Consider the following 22,088-nt stretch of genomic DNA (forward strand, 5'->3'; position numbering starts at 1 on the left):
TAAAAAAATATGACAATATATGAATACACTGTAAAGTTTTGGGCTTTATATTAAATTGCAGAAGACCAACATAGTAAATGCATATGTTCTCAGAAAAAAAAAATGCAAATGAATACAGCACAATAAGTTCAGTTTTATCAACCCTCTGTCGTTATAAAACAAAACCAGTTTCCATCAGCTAATAAACAGATTCATGTCCTAGATACCTGAAGATGCTTCCAAACGATCCAGTTTACTGACCAGCCAGTCAAGGTTGTCGCAGAAGAGGGCGCAGTTGGCACGGTTACCTCTGATCAAAGAAGCTGATCAAAGAAAAGATTAGAAATGCAACAGACTCACAAACAAGAAAAGTGTCCAAATGTGGTAACACTAATGATTATTAGTCTAAAACAGTGAACGAGTGAAATAAACCATCATCTGCACATACCTAGCAATTCATACAGTAAGTTCACAATCTCTTTCCATGACTCAGCAGCTTCTTCCCCAGCATACTCTGAGAAATGGGCTGCTGTGTTGTACACATTGAGGCGATCAACGCAGTCCAGAACAAGCGTAATCATTCCCTGTTACAGCAATAAAAACTGAAATAAAAGCACTGACCAAAAATTAAATCTATCAAATAAAATGTTAATCCAGAATTCAGCTGTTCTCATGAAAAGTGAGTTCTCATTATCCAAACTAACCTCTTCCTGAAAAAGGTTCTGTCTGTTTTTTAAGGAGCGGAGCTTGAACTGCTTGTCCTCGTGCTCCAGTTCCTCTTCAGGGGGTCGGAAGTAGAAAATGAGATCCTGCAACGAGAGCACCACTGTGTCCATAGGCAGAGACGGGGCATTGGCAGATTTATTTTTTCCACTTAGAGCATCAAGTCCTCTGGGAACATAAAGAGAATACAGAAGACATGAGAATACCACAACAAATATGACATATATTTTTAAAAAAACAAGAAAATGACTAATATAAAAGATTGAAATAACATGTAAAATGCTACTTGATGAACTGGTTGAAGAGGCCTGTTGTGCTGTAAATCATCCTGGCAGCTTGAGACTCTTCAGTCTGAGATCGAGCAACCGTGAGGGCATCATCCATGTGACCTTCTTTGTGGAGTATGGCCTACGAATCAAACATGGGTGTTCTTCAAACATAAGTATATACTCAACACTCATAAATAGAAGAGTAAATGCTTTCTGCTTTACCTTTCTCTTCAGAGGACCTAGACGTGCAGATTTGGCATCAACAGCAGCATATGTAAGCCACAGGCCAGATGAAACATGCTGTACAAAGCACATGGACTCTCCATACTTGATCTCAGGTATGCCCATGCCCTCCACATCTCGTTTCTGGGTCACTTCAATTTTTTCCTGTAATTTAAATAAAACGTGTTCCCTTCAAAACTGTTATGAATATCTACACTTGTGCTAAGAGACAGACACTGCCTTTTATAGATTTCACTTTGTACAATAACCTTTGAAATCCTGAAGCAGAAGGCTGACATCTTGGAATTTGCTTTCTCTGGGTCCACCAAGAGAAGTCCTTTCTCCTCATCCAGACAAAGGTATCGGCCTGTTGTTATGTGACGTATCCGGAAAGACTGGCCCCACTTAATGTGGCCTCCACTCCAACTACCAACGGGCACACACAAATGAGCCTCAGCCACAACATGAAGTCGCTCTAGTCATTCCATCAACATGAAGTAATTCCTGCGAGGGAATCATCATACGTACGCAATACGTAGTGGCTCAAGTCTCCATAAGGATCGAGCATGACTGCATACTGGCCCTCCTTCATAGTGAGCAACTCTGGAAACATGGCAGTCAATGATGTGCAATGTGCATCAGGAAATTTCAAGCTTGAAAATTCCAAAATATTAGGATTTTTCTTATATGCAGCAATCATTTTAGTTCATGTGCACAGTATGACAGTTTAAGAGCTTCCAATGCGGTCTTGACTTCATAGTGCAATTTTAAAGTGTAATATTTTTCATGTAAATGCTTTACTATTGCCAACACGTAAAAACTACACTTAAAGGGAAATGTTAAAACTGACTGAAGTTCCCACAATCCAAGTTTCCTCTGACTGACTGTGGACTGATTTATATTAAAGGTGCTCAAATTTGCCTATACAATGGATGCCACATTTATTCCTACTCATCAATACCTTGCCCCAGTACCCTAAAAGCAGCTCCCTAACAACAAAAGCTTTTTCCAGCACACGATAGACTGTAAAGGGGCATCCACGCAGGAAGCAACTAGCAGTGACAGTGCAACCAAAGACCACTGAAAGTCAGAGACGGGAGATAGGCAGTCTGTATTTACATTTTTGGTCAACTTTGAGACCAGGAATTTAAGAGGCTACCAATAAGAACACATGATACCATTGATTGGCATTTGGCTGGGTAGTAAATAGTTTAGAGGATTACCTAGGCAACCAGAACCTGGATTGACCATCTGTCAAAGACGAAGCAATGGATGACAAGCAAAACTTCACATATGTACGGAGCCCCGCAGGGGGCGAAACTTTTGCAAGATTTCGTAAAACAAACTCGGGATCTCGCAAAAACTAACTCAGGATCTCGCAAAAGTTGAATTCCAACAATGGCGGCAGCTACTTAGTTGTAATATTACTCTTTTTGGGTCACAAAATACACTTTTAAGATATTTTGAGGCGTGAATGTAGTTGTGTAAACGTCAGATATCTGCTCGGTTTACAAGACATCACATATTTGCAAAAGTGCTCCGATGTTTTCGGAGATGTATGAAACTTTTGCGAGATCTCGCAAAAGTTTTGAGACAATGCTAGCTAACATTAGCCATAAGAAAGACCCACGTTGGTGCTTTCAATACAGTCTTATAACACCACACGCTACTAAAAAACAGCAAGCCCTAAAAACATTTTAAAAAGTCTGTGACAGAAATACAGACTTGTAAAGCTAAAACAATTAAAACCTACGAGTTTGGTATTTATGTAGTCAATATCGGATTGCATGTACTGCCATGAAAGACACTGGTCACCTGTGCCGGTCATCCCCTTGATCAGCTGCTGGGATTGCCAAACACTCGTCCATGTGACCGTGGAACAGCCGGAGCACATACCCTCCAGTCAGAAAACCTAGAGACAAAGAGCTAGGTTAGGATTAGGTTTATTGTTTTGTTTTGTTTTTAGCAGAAAGAAAATTACATACCTTCAGCTAGTTCACATCCAGACATTACAGGGGTCATGGTCCACAGAGTTTGCATGAAGGAAGCATCTACCATTAAATCACCACTGGCATAGGACAGGTGCTGCAAAGAGTGCAGATGGTAATATTAGTAATACAGACTGTAAGCTCTGACTTTTGATGCAAGTAAACGCAGTCGTGGTTACCAGGTATCGCTCTGAAGAAACACTGACAAGAATGAGGTCATCTCCGACTCTGACCTTCTCTCCTTCAGACCTTTGCTTAGAGGCTGGATGGATGGTCCACCAGCAGGCCTCTCCTGTAGTGGATATAAAGATTTTAAAAAAAAAAAAAAAACCTAGATCGGAGTCTGATGGACATGTTGAGCAAAAATGTTCGTAGTCACCTGTGGAGTCTTCCTGCAAGCCCACATCAAAAGCCAGTTTGTCTGTCAGTGAGCGCGACGTAGTCAAACAGCTCAAGTACTGCAGTGGAAAGACAGAGATAACGCTTCCAATCAGCTTTAAGAAGACGATATGATGGAAAAGCAACCACGGTAACTGCAAATGTACTCACCATGCTGGAGTGGGTGTGTTTCAGCAGGATGGCATGTCCATACAGGAGGGTTCGATGACCCCCACCTTGTGACGACTGAGTGGAGAAGGTAGAAGAAGATTTAGTGGTTAATGTATTAATGAGATAAGTTGATTGTAATATTGTGAGCAGGTTATCAGAAACAACTTCAATAAATTATGACACACTGAAAACTCAGATTTAAGTACTGGACAAAAGGAAACCTGAGCAAACCTACCCATTTGTCCAAATCGACTGCCTATGGTTGGCAGGTGGGAGATGTATAAAGTTAGAAAAGAAACAACGTGAATATAAGTTGATTGCAGCAAATGATTAAATCAAAGAACTTGTATGTACTATATCACGTGTAACCTTGTAACCTCTAAATCTTACCTCATCCACAGAGGAGTTGGACAACATCTCCTGTAATGCTCGCACAGACAGGGATTGCTCCAAAATGAAGCAGCAGATGGCGAGGTCTGGAGGGACATTCTGAAAGACACAACAACCAGTCAGCTTGGTGAACAGCAGCAATGCAAGCTCTCAAAGAAGTTATATCATTGCATTGTGTCCTTTAAATACCTGAGCATTCGATGTGGTCTCGAGAAAGCACAGACGATTTCCAAAACCTTCACATGACAGGCACAGCTTGATCTGTTCCTTAAGAATAGATGCAGTGCACTGCAGCACTACATGGTCATCCTACAAGGATAAAATAAGCTTGAAGCAGAGTAGGCATTTTGACAGGAAAACATGCACAGAGGGGTCTGTCAAAATAGCCTTTGAATCAAAGAATAGTTTGGATTTCAAACGGACAATTACAAAAGCAAAGTGTTTCAGATTAACCATTTATTCTGAAACGTTTTTGTTTATGTAGAAAAATATTACAAATGAGCATACACCACATTCTGTCTTTTGAGATTACCTAATTTTCAGTTATGCTAGTAACAGCTAGTTTAGTGTTCTGGTATTGATGTAACAGACATCTATAACCTCACATGCATTTAAGCAAATCTTAGATTTCATGGTGCATCTTACTTTTCATGGGTAAGCATATTTAACTTTTAATTAGTCACCCCGATCGGTCCATATTGACTGTACTATATTTATAAACAGTGACGTAACAACCAAAACAAGAGGTGTCAAACATATTAAGAAGCAACGTAATGTAAATGCATGATTTTTAACACTATATAAAAATTTATATCTATATGTATGCTTTTCTTTGCTTTCACTCCCAACTCCTCCTACACCATCAGGAGTTGGGCAACCACACTTGGCACATAGGTGCATCATGAGTTCTTATTTATATCGGTTTTTATGACATCATCATATTGCCTAGCAGCAGGCTAAAATAACCTGCTTTTAATCACTTTTAACACCGTATAGAACAAATGTAGTATCTTTTTTATACAACAATTGCAGCTAATTTCTTTCCATAAACCTCAGTTACACACGATAAAATATACTATTAACACCATCAGGCTGCCTAGTAACCACCTGGCAACAGGCTAAAATGGCCTGGTTTTTTTTCGCCTTTACATGGCTAGAATTTCTTATTAAAGCATTTTTAACTACAAAAGCTGATTTATACTTCATATATTAAGTATAAAGTATTAAGTGTATTAAGTACATGTTTTTATGAGGTGTTATTGGTGCAAAAATACTTAAAATGGGTAACTTTAAGCATTTATATGGCTGTTACACCTTATAAAAGCATCGTGTCCTTTTAATTTAATGGTCAACAGCACAAACAGGCTGAACAACACTGTAGCACAGGTATGTACTGTTTAATTTAACAAACAACTTGCTTAACAACATGAATAATAAAGTTGAGACAAATGAATCAACCTGCAATAAAATGTGATTTTTCAAGCTACTCCCCAAGTTTGAGCCTCTGTGTTGTGTTACTTTTCAGTGCATGTCACTGGCCACAGATGCCTAAGCCCCTTCCTTTGGCTCTGAGACCCCAGCACAGTTATCTATTTCAGGCGGCTGCACCTGCTGTTCACACATCCCTTTCTGGAAAGCAAAAGATATTTAGGATTTGACAGCCAGGAAGAAAATCTCCCCACATTGCACTTGTTCAGTAACGCAATTACTCATGTTTTCAAAGGAGAGAAATATATAAAACCTTACTTTGAGGCAACACAACTCAAAATTTCACACACCGCTGTACTTAAAAATTGCTAAATTTCTTTCTCCCCCTTAATCATAGCACATGCTTACAACAAAGAACACTAAAAGGAGTTTATTGATTGTCAGAAAAAATGCAGCTCTAACACTGTAATTCTACGTTTTCTTTTTTTATATTACTCAGTTTTAGCATGACTTTAAGATAATTATAACGTAATATCATATTAACATAAAAATACAGTCTTATTATTGTCAATTAATTTTATGATCTGATCACAGTCTTTTCATATCTTTAACCTTTGGCATAGTCAAGTCAAGTCTGTCATTTACAACTTTAAAGCAAAAAATACTGTACATCTTGCAGACGACCTTAAAGACCGTTCACCAAAATATTATAGAGCCTTCATAAACTGACAGTCCTACGGGAACCCTGCAGGGTCACAACAGCAGTTTTGATCAGGGCAGCTACTATGCATTTCCCCTCAATGTAGTAATATACCTACACTCACTAGTCATTTTATTAGGTACACCCTACTTCAGTTATCAGTTTGCTCCCCCTTTTGCCTTCAGGACTGCCCTAATTCTTCATGTAATGGATTCAAGGAAGGTGTTGGAAACATTCCTCAAAGATTTTGGTCGATATTGACAGGATAGCATCACACAGTTGCCGTGGATTTGTTGGCTGCACTTCTATGATGTGAATCTGGATTGATGATCTGGTCACTGTGGAGACAATTTGAGTACAAGTAACTCACTGTCACACAGGAAACCAGACTAAGATGATATGAGCTTTTTTTTATATGAGCTTCGTGATATGGCACGTTGCCCTGCTAAGAGTCACAGTGTGGTCTTCTTCCACTATAGCCGATCTTCTTTTAGGTTCAGTATACTACATGCAGAAGAGCATCTTCTTTTGTAATGAATGGTTATTTGAGTTACTGTTACTCTCCTATCAGCTCAAAGCAGTCTCCTCAGCAAGACAGTTTTGCTGGCAGAACTACTGCTCACAGGATATTCTTTCTTTTTTGGACCACTCTGTAAACCCTACAGATGGTGGGAAAATCCCCTTAGGTCAGCAGTTTCTAAAATACTCAACAGTCAAAGAATCCTCTCCAGACACATAAAGAATTATTATGCTTATTATTCCTTTTAGAAGGATGAGTTTCTGCCTGGCTGTGTGGGTGAAGTTGTGGATGGTTTTACTTCACTTTTGGTTTAATCTGAAACTATTCGGTCTAGGAAGCACTTCTGTCTGATGTGTCACAGCCTTCATTTTAACAACCAAAGTTCAGCTACAGTGACAGTGACAGCTATATCTCAGTGAACCTTGGCAGTTGTCGGTTTAGCTTCTCTACTTCTCTTTGAAAACGTAGTGGTAAAACACTCCACTAAAGAGCTAGCACTACTGTAGTAATGCAGTTCTCAAATGGACTGAAGTAAGCAGGTGCTGAAATGGGCCAAGCTTTGAAACTGTTAATCCTCACGCAGTAAATTTAGACCTCAGCTGAGTTCAAGACGAAAAGCAGCAGACTGACAGTGTCACATTGTTGACATATTTTACTTAGTGCTCTGTTTCAAGGCGAGAGACAATGTCAAGTGAAAATGTGTGCTTCTTAGAATTATGTATAGCAGCTGCAAGGTAAAATATTTACAAGAAAACGCATTTAAATTTCAAAGAGTTCACATTGTTCCAATTATCTGTTAAGGGCACCTGTTTAAACACAAAGTAGCAGACTGCAGAACACACACATTTAATCAAGAAGGAACAAAAAAACTGCAAAGATGAGAAATTCTCATAACACAGGATAATGGATAATCAGCATCTGGTTTGTGCTATTTTGAAGGCTAGAGTTACTACACTGCACATGTTCAACCACTATGTTAAACAAGTGCAACATATACGGACCATCCAAATAAAGAGTGTTACATTGAGTTGTCTGATTGCAAGGCCACAATGCCCTTCTGCAGTCAGCTTTGGCCCAGAGATCTAAGAAGGAAATCTGATAGCCCAGCAGAGAGTACTGTAGCAGAGATAAACTTGTTTAAACTAAATACTTGATATAACTATAGTACAGTCAATTATGTAAGAAATTTTAAGTAAAATATACTAAAAACCTTGTAATGTAATAAAAACAAAACAAAATTCAATGTCTGAGTGGGATTCAGTTATATCCACACAGCAGTAAAAAAGAGATACACTTCATAATGTGATAATGATCATCAATAATTAAGCAATTCATGCTTGGAAAACTGCAATCTTTCAACTGGTAGAAGAGCATTGAGTTTTATTTATTTATTCTGTAGGCGTCACAGGACTAAAGAAGTATTTAATCTTGAAGGATACTGGGCAAAAATAAAATGAAAGTGCAACGGGAAGAAGTAACAATTGATGTTTCGTGCCTCTGTATCACACGGGAGTCATGAATCAGTTCTTGTGGCTCTATAGCCAATTAAATAACAAAACATAAACATTGCCATAAAGCCAGTGGGAATGGGACGATGAGACCGATATGTCTACGTGTTAACTGTCAACTGGCACCAGACATTTTCTTCTCTGTGACAAAACAGTTGTATATCAAGTAGCCGATGGGATATAAATAGGAAACAATGCTAACAAAACCAGCCACCTGTGCCTGTCTATCTGTGCTATGTAAAGAAAGCTACCGAACACACTGAACGCTTGTCTAACTATCTGTTATAAAGCAACCACATCATGGACAAGCATAGCCACTACCATTCATTGTTGATGAATAAGTTTACCAACAGTTGACAACTAATCGAGAACAGATAAGGAGCATCACTCACTGTACGCAGAAACTGAATCTCTTCCTCTCCATCTGCACCTTCTGCCATCCTCCCAAGGAATTAAAGGCAAAACCTTTGAGAGAAATGAGAAAGTGTTGGTTTCACAGCTCTGCCACTTGTTGTGCCTGCCACATATGGCAGGACAATGTTGGTGAAGACTTCTGAAGGACAGAGTGTGTCTCCTGCCTCTCCCGGGCTGAGTTATGAGGCAGAGGGATTGACTGTTGATTACAGCATCAAAAAGAGGTGGAGCAAAAACTGAAGCAGCATTTCACATGTTCATATATCAATGCAAGGACACTATAATAAAAACTGAATATAAATCAGGAAGAAGTTAGACAAGAGTTCATCAGACATGACCCCTTATTTATTTTTTTGCCATTATTTTTTTTCTTTTCTCCTTCTTTATGTTCAATAAATAGGAGGGATCTTCACAAGTTACAGGGGAGATACAATTATGTTAAGTGTTTATCTGTTGGGTTAGTCTACAACTAGAATACAATTTAGGCTTCATAAACTTTACAAATAAACCCCATACCCTTTATTTTATAATTAGCTGTTATGTATTTAAAGAAAATGATAAATAAACCATAAAAAATCTCAAAGAAAAAGATGTTAACCATGGAATGTTAGGGACTGTGAAAAGAATGCAGTTATATAGATAAATAAAAATTGAAATGAATTAGCCTTGTGGAAAATGAGCGTTACATTGGTTACAGTAGCACATTCAAACTGGTCATAAAAGATTGGAAAAATACAAAATATGTCAAACAGGACTAAACTTTGTTAGCACATCACGTGACCATGTGTTTTGTCACTTCTTTTTCCAGACTAAACAGGTTTCAGTGAAAGGATTGCACAGATGTGAGTCACAAATTAGACTGAAACAATTATAAGAGTTATGTATTGAAACCATAATAGTTAATTTATAACTTATTATAATTGTCATATTTACCATGCAATTTGACTAGCAAGAGAAAAACGCCATTTTGCGGGAGTTCTCAAGAGCTAATTTGTATTTTAAAGAATATTTTGGATCTACTTTTTCAACAAATAGGTTTACATTTTGCCTCAGGACAGGTGTAATTTACACAACTATTGTGTTAGAGTCATTTTTAAATTTTTGGGTGGAACAGAAAACTCCTTACCTGCATGCAATAAAATTAGACCCAGACGATTTTATAAGCCGTACTATTAATTCGAACATTTCCATAAAATTAGACAGCTAATTCTGCACAAATAATGAATAACAGTAAATATGTTATTGAAATTACAATTCGGCAAAGTTATTAAGTTTTATGTTTGGTACAGCTACATACCAAGCACATACTTACTAATTTCCTTTAGAGGGCGGCAAAACCTCGGGGGCGAGTATGTCATTAAATAGCAATCCGGTTGTTCAGTGTGACGTCACTAGCCGTGTCTGGGCCTAAACTCCGCTGCAGGTCCATATATCAAACATCACTATGGCATTACTGAGAGTTGAAAAACTGTCTAAAGTCTTTCATCTTTAATAAAATGATCAGCGTTCTGCTCTACCAGGTGTAACAATTGAGTTTAACATCCAGGCATCCATAAAAATGGAATTTATGACATTTAACGGAGTTAGAAGTTAGCAGGGAGTTAGCTCGCTAGCTTCTATCTAAATACAATATAGCATGTCCTGACTGCGGGGTTTTGGAAACAAATTAAAGCGTACAGCTATGTTATCACTTCCAGCATAAATGAAGACAGGAAACTAAACAGCAGTGACGTTTGTAGGGTTACTGAAGTTGGGCTAGCTGGTATATAATGATGTGCTATGTGACCGCTAGCGACACAGCTATGTTAGTATAATATAAACAAGCTAATCAAAGGAGCTTGCAAAGAAAAGCGTCTGGACTTCTTTAAGTTACTTGAAGACGTTTCGCCTCTCATCCGAGAAGCTTCTTCAGTTCTAAGGTCAAATGGTGGAGAGTCCCAGATATAAACCTAGTGGGAGTATCCCCCCACAGAGGGACAAAAGGACCCCCTGATGATCCTCTAATCGCCTGAGCCAAGGTGTGAAACTGGGTGTGGGTCCCAATCAGCCAGAGTTTCGGGTGAGTTCATTGTGAAACCTGGCCCCACCCTATCATGCGAATTCCTGAGATCAGATGGCCCAGGATGTGAGTGGGCGTTAAGGCGTCTGGGAAGGGATCTCAAAACTGGATTATAGATGGCTTCTTTCACTCCTCTTTCAAACCATCTGTCCTCTCTGTCCAAAATGTGAACATTGGCATCCTCGAAAGAGTGTCCTTTGTGCCAATGTTCACATTTTGGACAGAGAGGACAGATGGTTTGAAAGAGGAGTGAAAGAAGCCATCTATGTCCACTGTGAGCGACCATCTTTGAACAGAGGCGGTGGTTTACGACACCAACTGTCTGCCATCTATAATCCAGTTTTGAGATCCCTTCCCAGACGCCTTAACGCCCACTCACATCCTGGGCCATCTGATCTCAGGAATTCGCATGATAGGGTGGGGCCAGGTTTCACAATGAACTCACCCGAAACTCTGGCTGATTGGGACCCACACCCAGTTTCACACCTTGGCTCAGGCGATTAGAGGATCATCAGGGGGTCCTTTTGTCCCTCTGTGGGGGGACACTCCCACTAGGTTTATATCTGGGACTCTCCACCATTTGACCTTAGAACTGAAGAAGCTTCTCGGATGAGAGGCGAAACGTCTTCAAGTAACTTAAAGAAGTCCAGACGCTTTTCTTTGCAAGCTCCTTTGACTACGATGACCTGGATGACTGAGAATCTTCACAGACATAAACAAGCTAACTTTTTTCCACTCTATAAAAGTTAACGTGAGGATTCTCGGTGGTCAGGAACAAATGTAATCGCATGGCAGGATGCTGTAAAAGAATCAAACTTCAGCCAGGAGAACAACTGAGATAATCCATCCACAATACGAGGTTAGTCATTCATGTACTGCTGCATGGGCTGGGCTGTTACATCCTAAGGTTTTAAAAACTGAGCTTAAATAAATGATTAGCGGTAATAAAAGCCGAGGGAGGTCAACAGTGATCACTGACTGTTTTAGGAGCTTTTTGAGATTAAATAGAAGAAAATACAAAACATTAAACATGTTAACAACACAAAAGCCATATTAAACGCAGACTACTTTAGGCCCGGAAGTAGGATTCGTCACGACAGCACTTAACAATCGGATAGAAGAAGAAAACCGTGCGTCGGTAAAATAGTTCCCTCTTCATTTCAAAACATAGAGCAAAGTCAGGTAAGAGCTACCAACAGTTTTTAATCACTTGCATCTATATGAGCACAGTATTTTTCCATTTTATTCTATTAGCCAGCATACTGCACAGAGTACTATCATTGGTGGCTAACCTAAATCCCAGCTTAGTGAGTAGAGACCGTATATAGACGCGTCATATTGAGCTTCCTGCTAGCTTAGCTTAGCACCTTAGCGTAGTTTGTTATGAGGTGTTTCGTTGCTGTGGATGGTTTTGTTTGCTTGCGCTACAACACTACCCCAAAACTATTTAATGAACAACGTGAATAAGTGAAAAGACGTATTCCGAGGGTTTGTGATCATGTGAAATACTTGAAGGTGGGAACAGAGGAGAATGGACGCCCTTGCACACATGCTTTCGGACCCTCTTGATCCAAAAGAAGAGAACGATGAGCAAATCACCGAGGAGTGCATGCTGGGGAACTGCAGAGTGAGCCTTCCAGAGGACCTCCTGGAGGACGTGAGTTGTTTGGCATTTAGTTGCGAAATTATCCTCTTTTCTGCTGTTTCACGGTTCATATTTTGCTTCACATATCTTCATATGTTGCTGTTCACTTCTTTTTACGACAGCCTGAAATTTTCTTCTCTGTGCTGAGTGAAAGCACTTGGCGTGAAGTACTGACAGATTCCCAGCGGCAGCACCTTCGTCAGTTTCTGCCGCAGTTTCCTGAGAACAATAGTGTGGAGCAGGACAGTACCATCAGTGACCTATTCAATAATAAAAATTTTAACTTTGGGAACCCCCTTCATCTTGCACAAAAACTATTCAGAGGTGCTTACCACTTTACTTTACTGCTGAGAAGAGTGAATGATGCTGAATTGATTTTTGAAGCAGTTACTCATCACATCTCTTGTTATCCCAACCCAGATGGTTACTTCAATCCTGAGGTGGTCAAGTACAGACAACTGTGTGCCAAGTCCCAGAGGAAACGACAGGTGCACTGCCTTCAGCAGTATTACCACAGGCTGCTGAAGCAGATCCTCGTCTCCAGAAAGGTATTTGTGTTTTTTAAGTTTGTGGAAGATTGCGCACAGCCTCTTAGCTTCTGTCTGTGTCTGTGAGTTTTGATGTATTTCTTGTTGCAGGAGCTGCTGGACTTTGCAGTACAAAATGGTCTGGACTTTCCACATAAAAGAAGGTTACCAACCAAAACCCATGCAGAAATGCGGGAGGCAAGGGTGACAAGAAGATTGAGTCGCATAATGAAGGAGGTCAAAGCTGAGTGTGGGGACAGCAATGCTTCATCTGATGATGATGGTTTGTCTGGTCTTGGATGAGTGTTTCTAATGCTAATTACATTCTTTTGTAATCTATGAAGCACTTCATTGACAGCTAACATGAATATGAAAAATTGAGAGGAAACTTAAACATACAGATTGATTGATACATCAATTTGAATCATCACAAGACTGACCATACCAGTTCCTTTGGATGCCTTCCAGATATATCACCATGGACTCCGGCACCTCAGTCACCCTCTTCTCCAACACCCACGGTCTCAGTCAGAGTACTACCAAGCCTCTCCACTCAAGACATGAAGAGTACTGGTACGTGATTTGTCGTGTACCCTGAATAATGTTACTGTGTTGTTTAAGCACAGGAAGTGTGTGTGTTTTTTTTTTTTTTTTTTTTTTTTTTTGTTTGGTTTTTTTTTTTTTTTTATACATAATTTGTTATCATTGTTATTATTATGATTATCATAACAGAAAAAATAGAACTTGGTGAGCAGGATTTGAAAGTCATGCTGCAGAATCATCGTGAGAAGAGGAAGCGACAACCGGTAAGTTGCAAGAGACGGAGACAAAACGCATGATTCTCATAAGGTTTGTTCACTATATCTTTAATGACTTTTTTTAAATTTTATTTATTTATTTATTTTTTATTCCTAGGACCATCCAGACTTGATAACCTCTGATATCCACCTTGGAGACATACTTTCAAGAGCAAACATGGGTCGTAAAGGGACTATGCGTGAGTAAATGTGTTTAAAATATCCACTTTTTAAATGTTTTAATGAAACATTAAAAAATTGATGACCGTTTTTGTTAGAAATCTACAAAGAGAACTCCAGAATTTTAAAAAAGCAACAAATAGGGGGTTAAAATTATATCGGAATAGAAGGCCTTAAATACTCATATACAGTCCACCTCAGCTTTCACAGCTTATGTCACAATGAAACACATGAGTTGTACCTCGAGCTTCAAGAAAGACTTATGTAATAGTGAACGTCTGGGGAGGTATACAAAAAAAGTAATGAAAACCTTTATGTCATCCATCTTTCTTAAAAGGGAGCGCATTGGTATGTGGAAACTTTGATACAGAATGTCAGTACTTTCAGATTACACTGTGACACTGATAATATTGTTTGTCTTTGTTTATTTCAATTGTCACAGCACTCTTCGATCTGTCTTTGCCTAAGAAGAAGATCAGAGATGAGAGAAGGAAGAAGAAAATGAGGACGATAAAAGTTGAATCTGAGGACACCTGTGACACTCTTGCACCTCCAGACACCCCATCAGCTCCACCAGCAAACATAATCAACTCCCTGCCAGATGCACCGTCTACCCCGCTAACCAACATTAAGGAGGAGTGAGTCTAGCAAATTGCTGGTGTCAAAATGTAACTGTATAGTCTGGCTAGATGATGGATCCTCTTCTTCTACTTATCAGTATTATTATTATTATTATTATTATTATTATTATTATTATTATTATTATTGCAGAGTTGTGGAGGAGTATCTAAGCAGTCCCGTTCCAGTTGAGGAAATAGTCGCCAGTTTTTTCAGTTTGCTGGAAAACATCTTGAGGACAGAAGGTCCTGCCAGTACTTCAGTGGTAAGCGCTAATTTCGGCCTGCATACATGTTTTAAATTTTGTAACATCCCTGTAGAGAATTTAACACCATTAATTTAATCCCTCAGTTGGAGGAGAAAGTTCAAATATGGCAGTCATCTCCAGCAAGTTCCATTAATGCATGGTTTTCTTCAGCCTCGTGCTGGTCTGACTTGGTTGTTCAAGCCCTGCAGTTTCTTGCAGGAGAGACTAAAGGTGAGTAGCAATGGTCACTCACACTAAAACAGTATTTTTTTTTACCCCGTGTTGGAGTGGGAAGAAATATCCAAGTATTTACCTCTGCACTCTTCTGTTTGTAAATCAGATGGCATGATGGCACTTCCCAGTGGCTTTTCTCCATTTGTGGAATTTTCTGATGAATGTCAACAGTGGAGGTGGATCGGTAAGCACATTCAAACGCAGCAATACCTGGCCTGAAGTAGTGCTTGTTGTTGGTGGTCGTCAAAGGAGATTAACATTCACAATTTCTTTTAGGTCCCACTCAGGATACAGAGAAGGATTTGAGTGCACTGTGTCAGTTGTGGTTAGACTCCAAAGATTTCATTGTCAAGGTAAAAAAAAAAAATATTACTACAAAAAATGCCGTGTGACTTGTACACTTGTGACATTGTACAGCTTGTACAATGCTGTACGTTAATTGTGTTTTATCAGTTTTATCTCTGACAATATTTAAAAAGGCTTTTTATTAGAGATGGACCGATCCGATATTACGTATCGGTATCGGTCCGATACTGACCTAAATTACTGGATCGGATATCGGAGAAAAATAAAAAATGTAATCCGATCCATTAAATATCACGAAAGCACCTCGCAAAACTTGCAACACGCCGTAACTCACCTCAGAACGTTAGCAGTCGGAGCAGTATGCATCACGTGATAGAGCGGCTGTGGCATGCGGGACCTGTCGGTGGTCTGGATAGCATGTGGAGCTTCACTAGCAACCTGGCATTTCATCTCCGACAAAGTTATCCCCGAGAGAAGTAAAGCAAGTGTGTAAGTCCATTTCTGAATGTTTGTAAAGCATTCCCACGTTAAGCTTAACAAGCGACTGCCTCTCGCTCTCCGGCTGCTACTTCAATCATGAAACTGCTTAATGATCAGCTGATCGGCTTTTCTGTCGCGAGTCCGTCTCTCTTGTTTGTTTTTGGCCCACTTTGCACCAGAAAGAGGAAACCAGCGGCTGAACAACAGCAACACGTTTAAGCTTGATAAGCTGTTGTTAGAATTTATTTAATATTTCTTTCTACACCAGGATCTTTTTCTACGTAGCTGACGCTGGTAACTGTGCAGGGGCGGATCTAGCAAAGTTTAGCCAGGGGGGCCGATAGGGCATTAACTGGGAAAAGGGGGCACAAAGACATACTTTTCTTTCTTATTCTCATTTAAAATGTCGAGCTTTTAATAAATAATTATCTGACACCCAAAGTTTTAATTTGATGTAAAATGAATAGAAGTCAATTACTGTATATAGTGACTATTAAGTCTAATATATACCCTAGTAAGCTATAGTACTTTTTCCTTTGGTAAAGGTACCATCTGTGCAGTCTGCAATTTTGTTGAAGAAAGATGTTGAATCTATTTAATATTTCTTGAAAAATAATTGATTTCTGTGCATTTTTTTTCACACTGCATCAAATTAAGGTTGATTACGTCGATTAAGCATCATGAGGTGGCGCGTGAGGGGTGGTTCCTTATTTTTTATTTATTTATTTTTGTTGTTGCTGGGAGTTGGAACCCTATTAGTTAGGTTGCTTAATATTTACGCTAAGTACTCTTTAAAATACCAGAACAGGGAGGATGGTGTAGGTCTAAGTTTATTAGATTGATCAGTATTGCTGAACTATGAAATATTTTTTTTGTATACAGGTATAACAGAATAGCTTTAGTGTAGTTGTTGTTTTAAACTTGAGTATGAACTTGCAGACTTGCAAAATGCAGCAAGATATTTTAAAAAACAGTTTTGTTGATTAAAAAACACTATATCGGATTCATATCGGTATCGGCAGATATCCAAATTTATGATATCGGTATCGGACATAAAAAAGTGGTATCGTGCCATCTCTACTTTTTATCTTCAACAGACAGAAAATGAAGAAACATTAGACATGACCTCTCCCACACCGAGACTGTAAGCTTCAGCAATTTATGATTTTTATTGCTAATTTCATGTTTTCTGCTTGTTTCTTGAATTATTGTGACATTAAAGTTATTCTTAAGAAGTGTAATACACGTATATGTAAGCTCCTAATTTTTTTTTTTTTCCCCCTCTTCACACAGTTCAACTGATTATGTCGTGCGTCCCAGCACTGGAGATGAGAGACAAGTGTTTCAAGTCCAGGTTTGCTTTTGTGCTGCAACGTTTAAAGTGATCTGCACATCTGGCCTGACATACCCTCTCTGAAGTCCACATACTTTTTTTTCTTTTTAATTATTAGGAGCAGCAACGGTACAACCAGCCACATAAGGCTTTCACGTTTAGGATGCATGGCTTTGAATCTGTGGTGGGTCCAGTTAAAGGAGTGTTCGATAAGGAGATGTCACTAAACAAAGCCAGGGAGCACACGCTGCTGCGCTCAGACCGACCACCATATGTCACCATTCTTTCTCTGGGTTAGAGCTTCTGTTTTACGTGGATTCCATTGATGTGGGGACTCACTGCTTTAGCAGCAAAGCCATTCGTATGACTTTTGCCTCTTTTCTTTTTTTCTAGTACGGGATGCAGCAGCCAGATTACCCAATGGGGAGGGAACGAGAGCAGAGATCTGTGAACTGCTGAAAGACTCACAGTTTCTTGCTCCAGATGTCACAAGTGCACAGGCATGAAAGAGTTTTCCCTTCTTTTTTTCCTCTTCATTAAGTTTTTTCTCTGTGTCCCTTATCATTTTTCATAATTACAGATGACTTCTTTGTTGTGTTTGATTATGAATTGACCACTTTTCAGAGACAGACACTGGCTTTAAGCTTTAGCCTTTTAGTGACATTTTCCGTGAGTAAGGAGCTTTGCTTTCCATTTAGGTAAATACAGTTGTCAGCGGGGCTCTGGATAGACTTCACTATGAGAAAGACCCCTGTGTCAAGTATGACATCGGCCGCAAACTGTGGATTTACCTGCACCGCAATCGCAGCCAGGAAGAGTTTGGTAAGCCACAAAGCTTATTTCAAAATATTTCTGGTTTATGGAGCTGCCTTAAAGAACAGTGTCTTGTTTTTACTCAACATCAGGATACAGTACTCTGCTCTGTATGAAGGACATTATCAGAAGACATTAGGAGCCTACTAAAATCTGACCCTTTCTTGCACAATATCTTACTTGTTTGGTTTGCTGGCTCTTGGCCCTGTCCACGTCTCCATGAGGTGTTACAGATTAACTCTAATTATCGCTTTTATTGCACTTGTTGTCCTCAACTCAACTAACATTAACTGGGTTATTTCCTGCTTGATTCTGCTCCTGTTGTGTGCGTGAGTCATGGCACATTTAACATTAGCATCAAGCAAAATGAACTACCTTTATCATCTCTTTCCATGTGAAGAAAAGACATTTCATTTGTAAAAGCCTCTTTAGCTCTGTTAGATACAGAAAATGACTTAATCACTGAGCAGTGGAGGGAAAAAAACTTATTCTTTGGTTTATTTGTCCTATCCAGAGAGGATCCACCAGGCTCAAGCTGCAGCTGCAAAAGCAAGAAAAGCTCTACAGCAAAAACCGAAACCAGCAGCTAAACCTGTAAGTCCACAGGAAAAAAAAAACAAACACCCAACAGCATTTACTGGGGGAAATAACCATTTACCAATTATTGTTTTGATTAATCTTTGTTTTTATGGTTTAGAAGTCTGGAAGCAAAGATGGAGGCAACAAAACTGGATTTTTGGAAGCAGGACAGGATATAGGTTCTAATCCCATGTCACCAATCCCGACGACACCCACTCCGAACACACCTGGAACCCCCAAATCACCCTTAGCCTCCACAGTCACCACACCAACAAAAACCAGAGTCCCAGATACAATCAAAACCAGCCCAGGGTCAGTGTGCCATATTTTTATTTTTTTTTCTTATTTATATTGTCTAGAACATACGTTTTGATTCATTTGTGCAATTTCAAATCAACTCTTGTCTGTTGCTTCTGCTCCCTCTTGTACGCCTAGTGTTCTTCTTGTGTCCCCTCCATCGTTGCCCCAGCTGGGAACTATTTTGCCCACAAGTCAGGCTTGTCCACCAGCTTCACAGCCAGTTACATCCCACGCAGCTCGTATAGTGAGTCACCTGACGGCAGGTTCTCTTCCACAAGTACGAGTCGTTCCTGCTCAGCCTGGCCTGGGGTCATCGGCAGGAAGTCAGCAAGCCACACTGGTACATCAGACCCCTCACCAGATCCGGATGCCAGTGTCAGTGTCTGCTAAAGGAATTTCACAGGTACCAAAAACAACTAGTAATTTTTAAAAGATGGATGGATGGTTGTTGGAAATGTACAATTAATTCTGTCTGTGTTTGTTGTGTATGTCAACAGGCTGTGGTGTCTGTGCCTTTAAGAAGTCAACCTGCTAGCAGTCCAGTCCAGGTTCCAACTACATTGTCTGTGTCAGCTGTAACTGTGGCCAAACCTCAATCTGGATCACCTGGTAGCCCAGCTACCAACCCTGCTTCTCCAGCTGTGCTGCAAGGAGTCACCAGCCCAAACATCAAACAGGTTGAGCATTTTCTTTTAACTGTATATATTTGGGTATCTACTATCTGAAGGGCCCTTTAATAAAGACGACTACAGTGCAACAGTGGTGCATAGTTATTAACCGTATAGTAGAGATGTTCCCTTAAATGTCAGATGCTTACAGATATACACATGAATAAACAAATTTGACTCCTTACAATCTCAGCGCAACAACTATAGTTGAAATGTAGTTTAACTGAGTAGTATACAGGAAGAGGATGGTGACAGGAAAAAAATCCTTGAAGGCCGTTTACCATTTAATGATCCCATGATTTATTATTTGTATAATTATCATTATAATAATTATTATTTGCAGGTGTCTATCACAGGACAACTGGGAGTAAAGTCTCCAGGAGCAGGAATTCCTATCACAGCTACAAACCTTCGCATCCAAGGCAAAGATGTCCTACGCCTCCCACCATCGTCCATAACCACAGATGCTAAAGGCCAAACAGTGCTGCGGATCACCCCAGACATGATGGCAACACTTGCCAAATCCCCAGTTACGACCGTCAAGCTCACTTCTGACTTTCTGGGCTCTGCCTCCACAGGCGGCAAGAGCATATCAGCCACTCTTCACGTGACACCACCCCATCCTTCACCTTCTTCGGTGTCCAGTGCTGCATCCTGTACTGGGGAAGTACAGACCACTAAAGCAGGACACGTTGCCTCGACCTTGTTAAAGGCTGCAGGAGACACGACCATTCGTTTGATGCCCACGTTGGCCGTCACTGTGGCCGACCAAAAATCTAGGACCTTCTCCACTGTGACTTCCCCAGACAAGACCGGCGCCACAATTCGGATAATGCCGGGCCTGGGTGTAATTCCACAGAAACCAGGTCAGACCATCACAATGACCACCACCACTGGCAGTAAACCTCTCACAGCAAGTACATGTGCTAACGTAGTGACCATGCCTGCCAGTGTTGTGGCCGGTGCTAAAGGGATCACAGTGGCTTCTGGAGCTTCGGGGTCACCTCTGACGCTAGGAACAGCTACAGCTACTGTGCGACAGGTCCCTACTACAGTTGTCACCACACAAACGGTTAGAGAAATATTCAGTGTTATTCATCACTATAACACACTGTTGAATCCAACAATGTTATCTAATGCATGTCTTAAGAAGGGTTTAAGTGTGAGAGTTAACCAAACAGCTTACAGTTACTGAAAAGATTATCCCAACTATGTGTAACTATCTGTTAAAACTAGAGATAGTTAATGTTTTAACGGGTTGGTAATTTATTGATTTACATGGTTTCCTCAAATGAAAACCAGGAACTGATAAGCAAGGAATGCATCCACCTGTTCCTCGCTTTCTCCAAACATACAGTCAGCTTGCATTCAGCAAGTCATTTCACTGCAGACTTTTGTTTTTCTTTAATAGGATATTCTCAATAATGGGAATTTTGAATTTTACCTTATTTAAATGATTGCTTTAAGTGTACTGTAAAACCATCAATAACAGGCCCAAACCATTCTGTTCTTTGAACACTGTAGGGGAAGTTACCCGCACGGATCACAGTCCCCCTGTCTGTCCTCAATCAGCCACTGAAGAGCAAGAGTGTTGTAACGACACCCATTGTGAAAGGAAGCCTGAACACAAAGTAAGGCTGCACAGATTTAGACTTTTCGTTTTCATTTTATTGTGAAGGTTAATGCTCTAAGATATAATTTTATTTCAGCAATTTGTGTGTTTTCTTGACATTATAACAGTAGAAGTGCACATTTTTGCAGTTGATCTATATTTATACATTTCTCTCTCCTGTGTGAGCAGTATTAGCAGCCTGGGCAGAAACATCATTCTCACCACCATGCCTGCTGGCACGAAGCTGATTGCAGGAAACAAACCTGTCAGTTTTGTCACAGCGCAACAGTTCCAACAGCTTCAGCAGCAAGGACAGGCCACACAGGTTTTTGTAGATGCTTTTCATTTTTAGCACATATAGTGCTTTCATTTTATAGTTTCTGTTCAGATCAAACAAATACAGAGAATTATCTACCATCTTATACTCTTCAGGTTCGGATCCAGACAGTTCCAGCGCAGCAGGTTCAGCACATGGCTGCAGGCTCCCCAAAATCTGTTTCAACAGTCGTAGTCACAACAGCACCTTCACCAAAATGTACGCCTGATACTCCACCGGCTCCACAACAGTGATCTCATCCTGTCAGCCTACAATGACTCATAGATCAAGGATGCTATATATGTACCAGGATTGTTTGTTTTTGTCCAATATTTATCAGAGTTTTAGTTCAGTTTGCAAGTTAAAAAACATAAAAGCCAGAAACCTAATTCTTCCCTGAAAACCCTGCTGCCTTTCTTTTCTTTTTCTCCAAGTATTACATGAAAATTCTGGTCATTTATTAACAAAATGTTACCTCCTGAATTTGTTTCTCCACATTGTTATAAACAAAATATATCATAAGAAAATTCAGCCTGTTTATAATCTTTCCGTAGAAATTCCAGGTGCAAGTTTGTGGGAAAACTGAAAAGTCTACATGGTCTCTTGATAACCTCAAACAACAACTTGTCCGATTGTATTAAAGTACTAATTCAGTTTAATATAAGCAAGTTGTGATTTGTTAAT

General features: G+C 39.8%; 2 protein-coding genes across 2 annotated transcripts in view; one reads left to right on the forward strand and one right to left on the reverse strand.

The window, feature by feature from the left end:
• The window catches only part of LOC146624132 (ryanodine receptor 1-like), a 55,076-nt gene extending 46,260 nt beyond the window's left edge, over window positions 1-8,816 (reverse strand). The window contains exons 1-16 of the mRNA XM_085364474.1: window positions 8,669-8,816; window positions 4,310-4,429; window positions 4,121-4,219; window positions 3,966-3,986; window positions 3,731-3,805; window positions 3,561-3,639; window positions 3,361-3,473; window positions 3,179-3,278; window positions 3,009-3,105; window positions 1,722-1,796; window positions 1,463-1,619; window positions 1,194-1,358; window positions 989-1,110; window positions 684-870; window positions 428-563; window positions 207-302 (exon numbers count right to left, since the gene is read on the reverse strand). Of these exons, the coding sequence (XP_085220600.1) occupies window positions 207-302; window positions 428-563; window positions 684-870; window positions 989-1,110; window positions 1,194-1,358; window positions 1,463-1,619; window positions 1,722-1,796; window positions 3,009-3,105; window positions 3,179-3,278; window positions 3,361-3,473; window positions 3,561-3,639; window positions 3,731-3,805; window positions 3,966-3,986; window positions 4,121-4,219; window positions 4,310-4,429; window positions 8,669-8,716 (1,690 nt within the window). The 5' untranslated portion in view covers window positions 8,717-8,816. The remainder of the gene's footprint in view (window positions 1-206; window positions 303-427; window positions 564-683; window positions 871-988; window positions 1,111-1,193; window positions 1,359-1,462; window positions 1,620-1,721; window positions 1,797-3,008; window positions 3,106-3,178; window positions 3,279-3,360; window positions 3,474-3,560; window positions 3,640-3,730; window positions 3,806-3,965; window positions 3,987-4,120; window positions 4,220-4,309; window positions 4,430-8,668) is intronic.
• A 3,458-nt stretch (window positions 8,817-12,274) lies between these two features.
• On the forward strand, window positions 12,275-22,025 carry nfrkb (nuclear factor related to kappaB binding protein). Its single transcript, XM_085364477.1, has 25 exons — window positions 12,275-12,406; window positions 12,517-12,718; window positions 12,815-12,942; window positions 13,033-13,204; window positions 13,390-13,494; window positions 13,654-13,727; window positions 13,837-13,918; window positions 14,341-14,536; window positions 14,670-14,781; window positions 14,868-14,994; window positions 15,104-15,181; window positions 15,274-15,350; window positions 16,881-16,927; window positions 17,077-17,137; window positions 17,235-17,409; window positions 17,510-17,616; window positions 17,815-17,938; window positions 18,444-18,523; window positions 18,627-18,820; window positions 18,944-19,211; window positions 19,306-19,485; window positions 19,820-20,548; window positions 21,001-21,107; window positions 21,278-21,413; window positions 21,521-22,025. Exons 1-25 carry the CDS (start codon window positions 12,281-12,283, stop codon window positions 21,656-21,658), a joined length of 3,825 nt encoding a protein of 1,274 aa, XP_085220603.1. The 5' UTR covers window positions 12,275-12,280; the 3' UTR covers window positions 21,659-22,025.
• The last annotated feature ends 63 nt before the right edge of the window (window positions 22,026-22,088 follow it).

This window comes from Diplotaxodon limnothrissa, linkage group LG10 (genome assembly GCF_057381915.1).
Source record: "Diplotaxodon limnothrissa isolate DT_005_m linkage group LG10, D_limnothrissa_male_GT1.1, whole genome shotgun sequence".
Classification (NCBI taxonomy): domain Eukaryota; kingdom Metazoa; phylum Chordata; class Actinopteri; order Cichliformes; family Cichlidae; genus Diplotaxodon; species Diplotaxodon limnothrissa.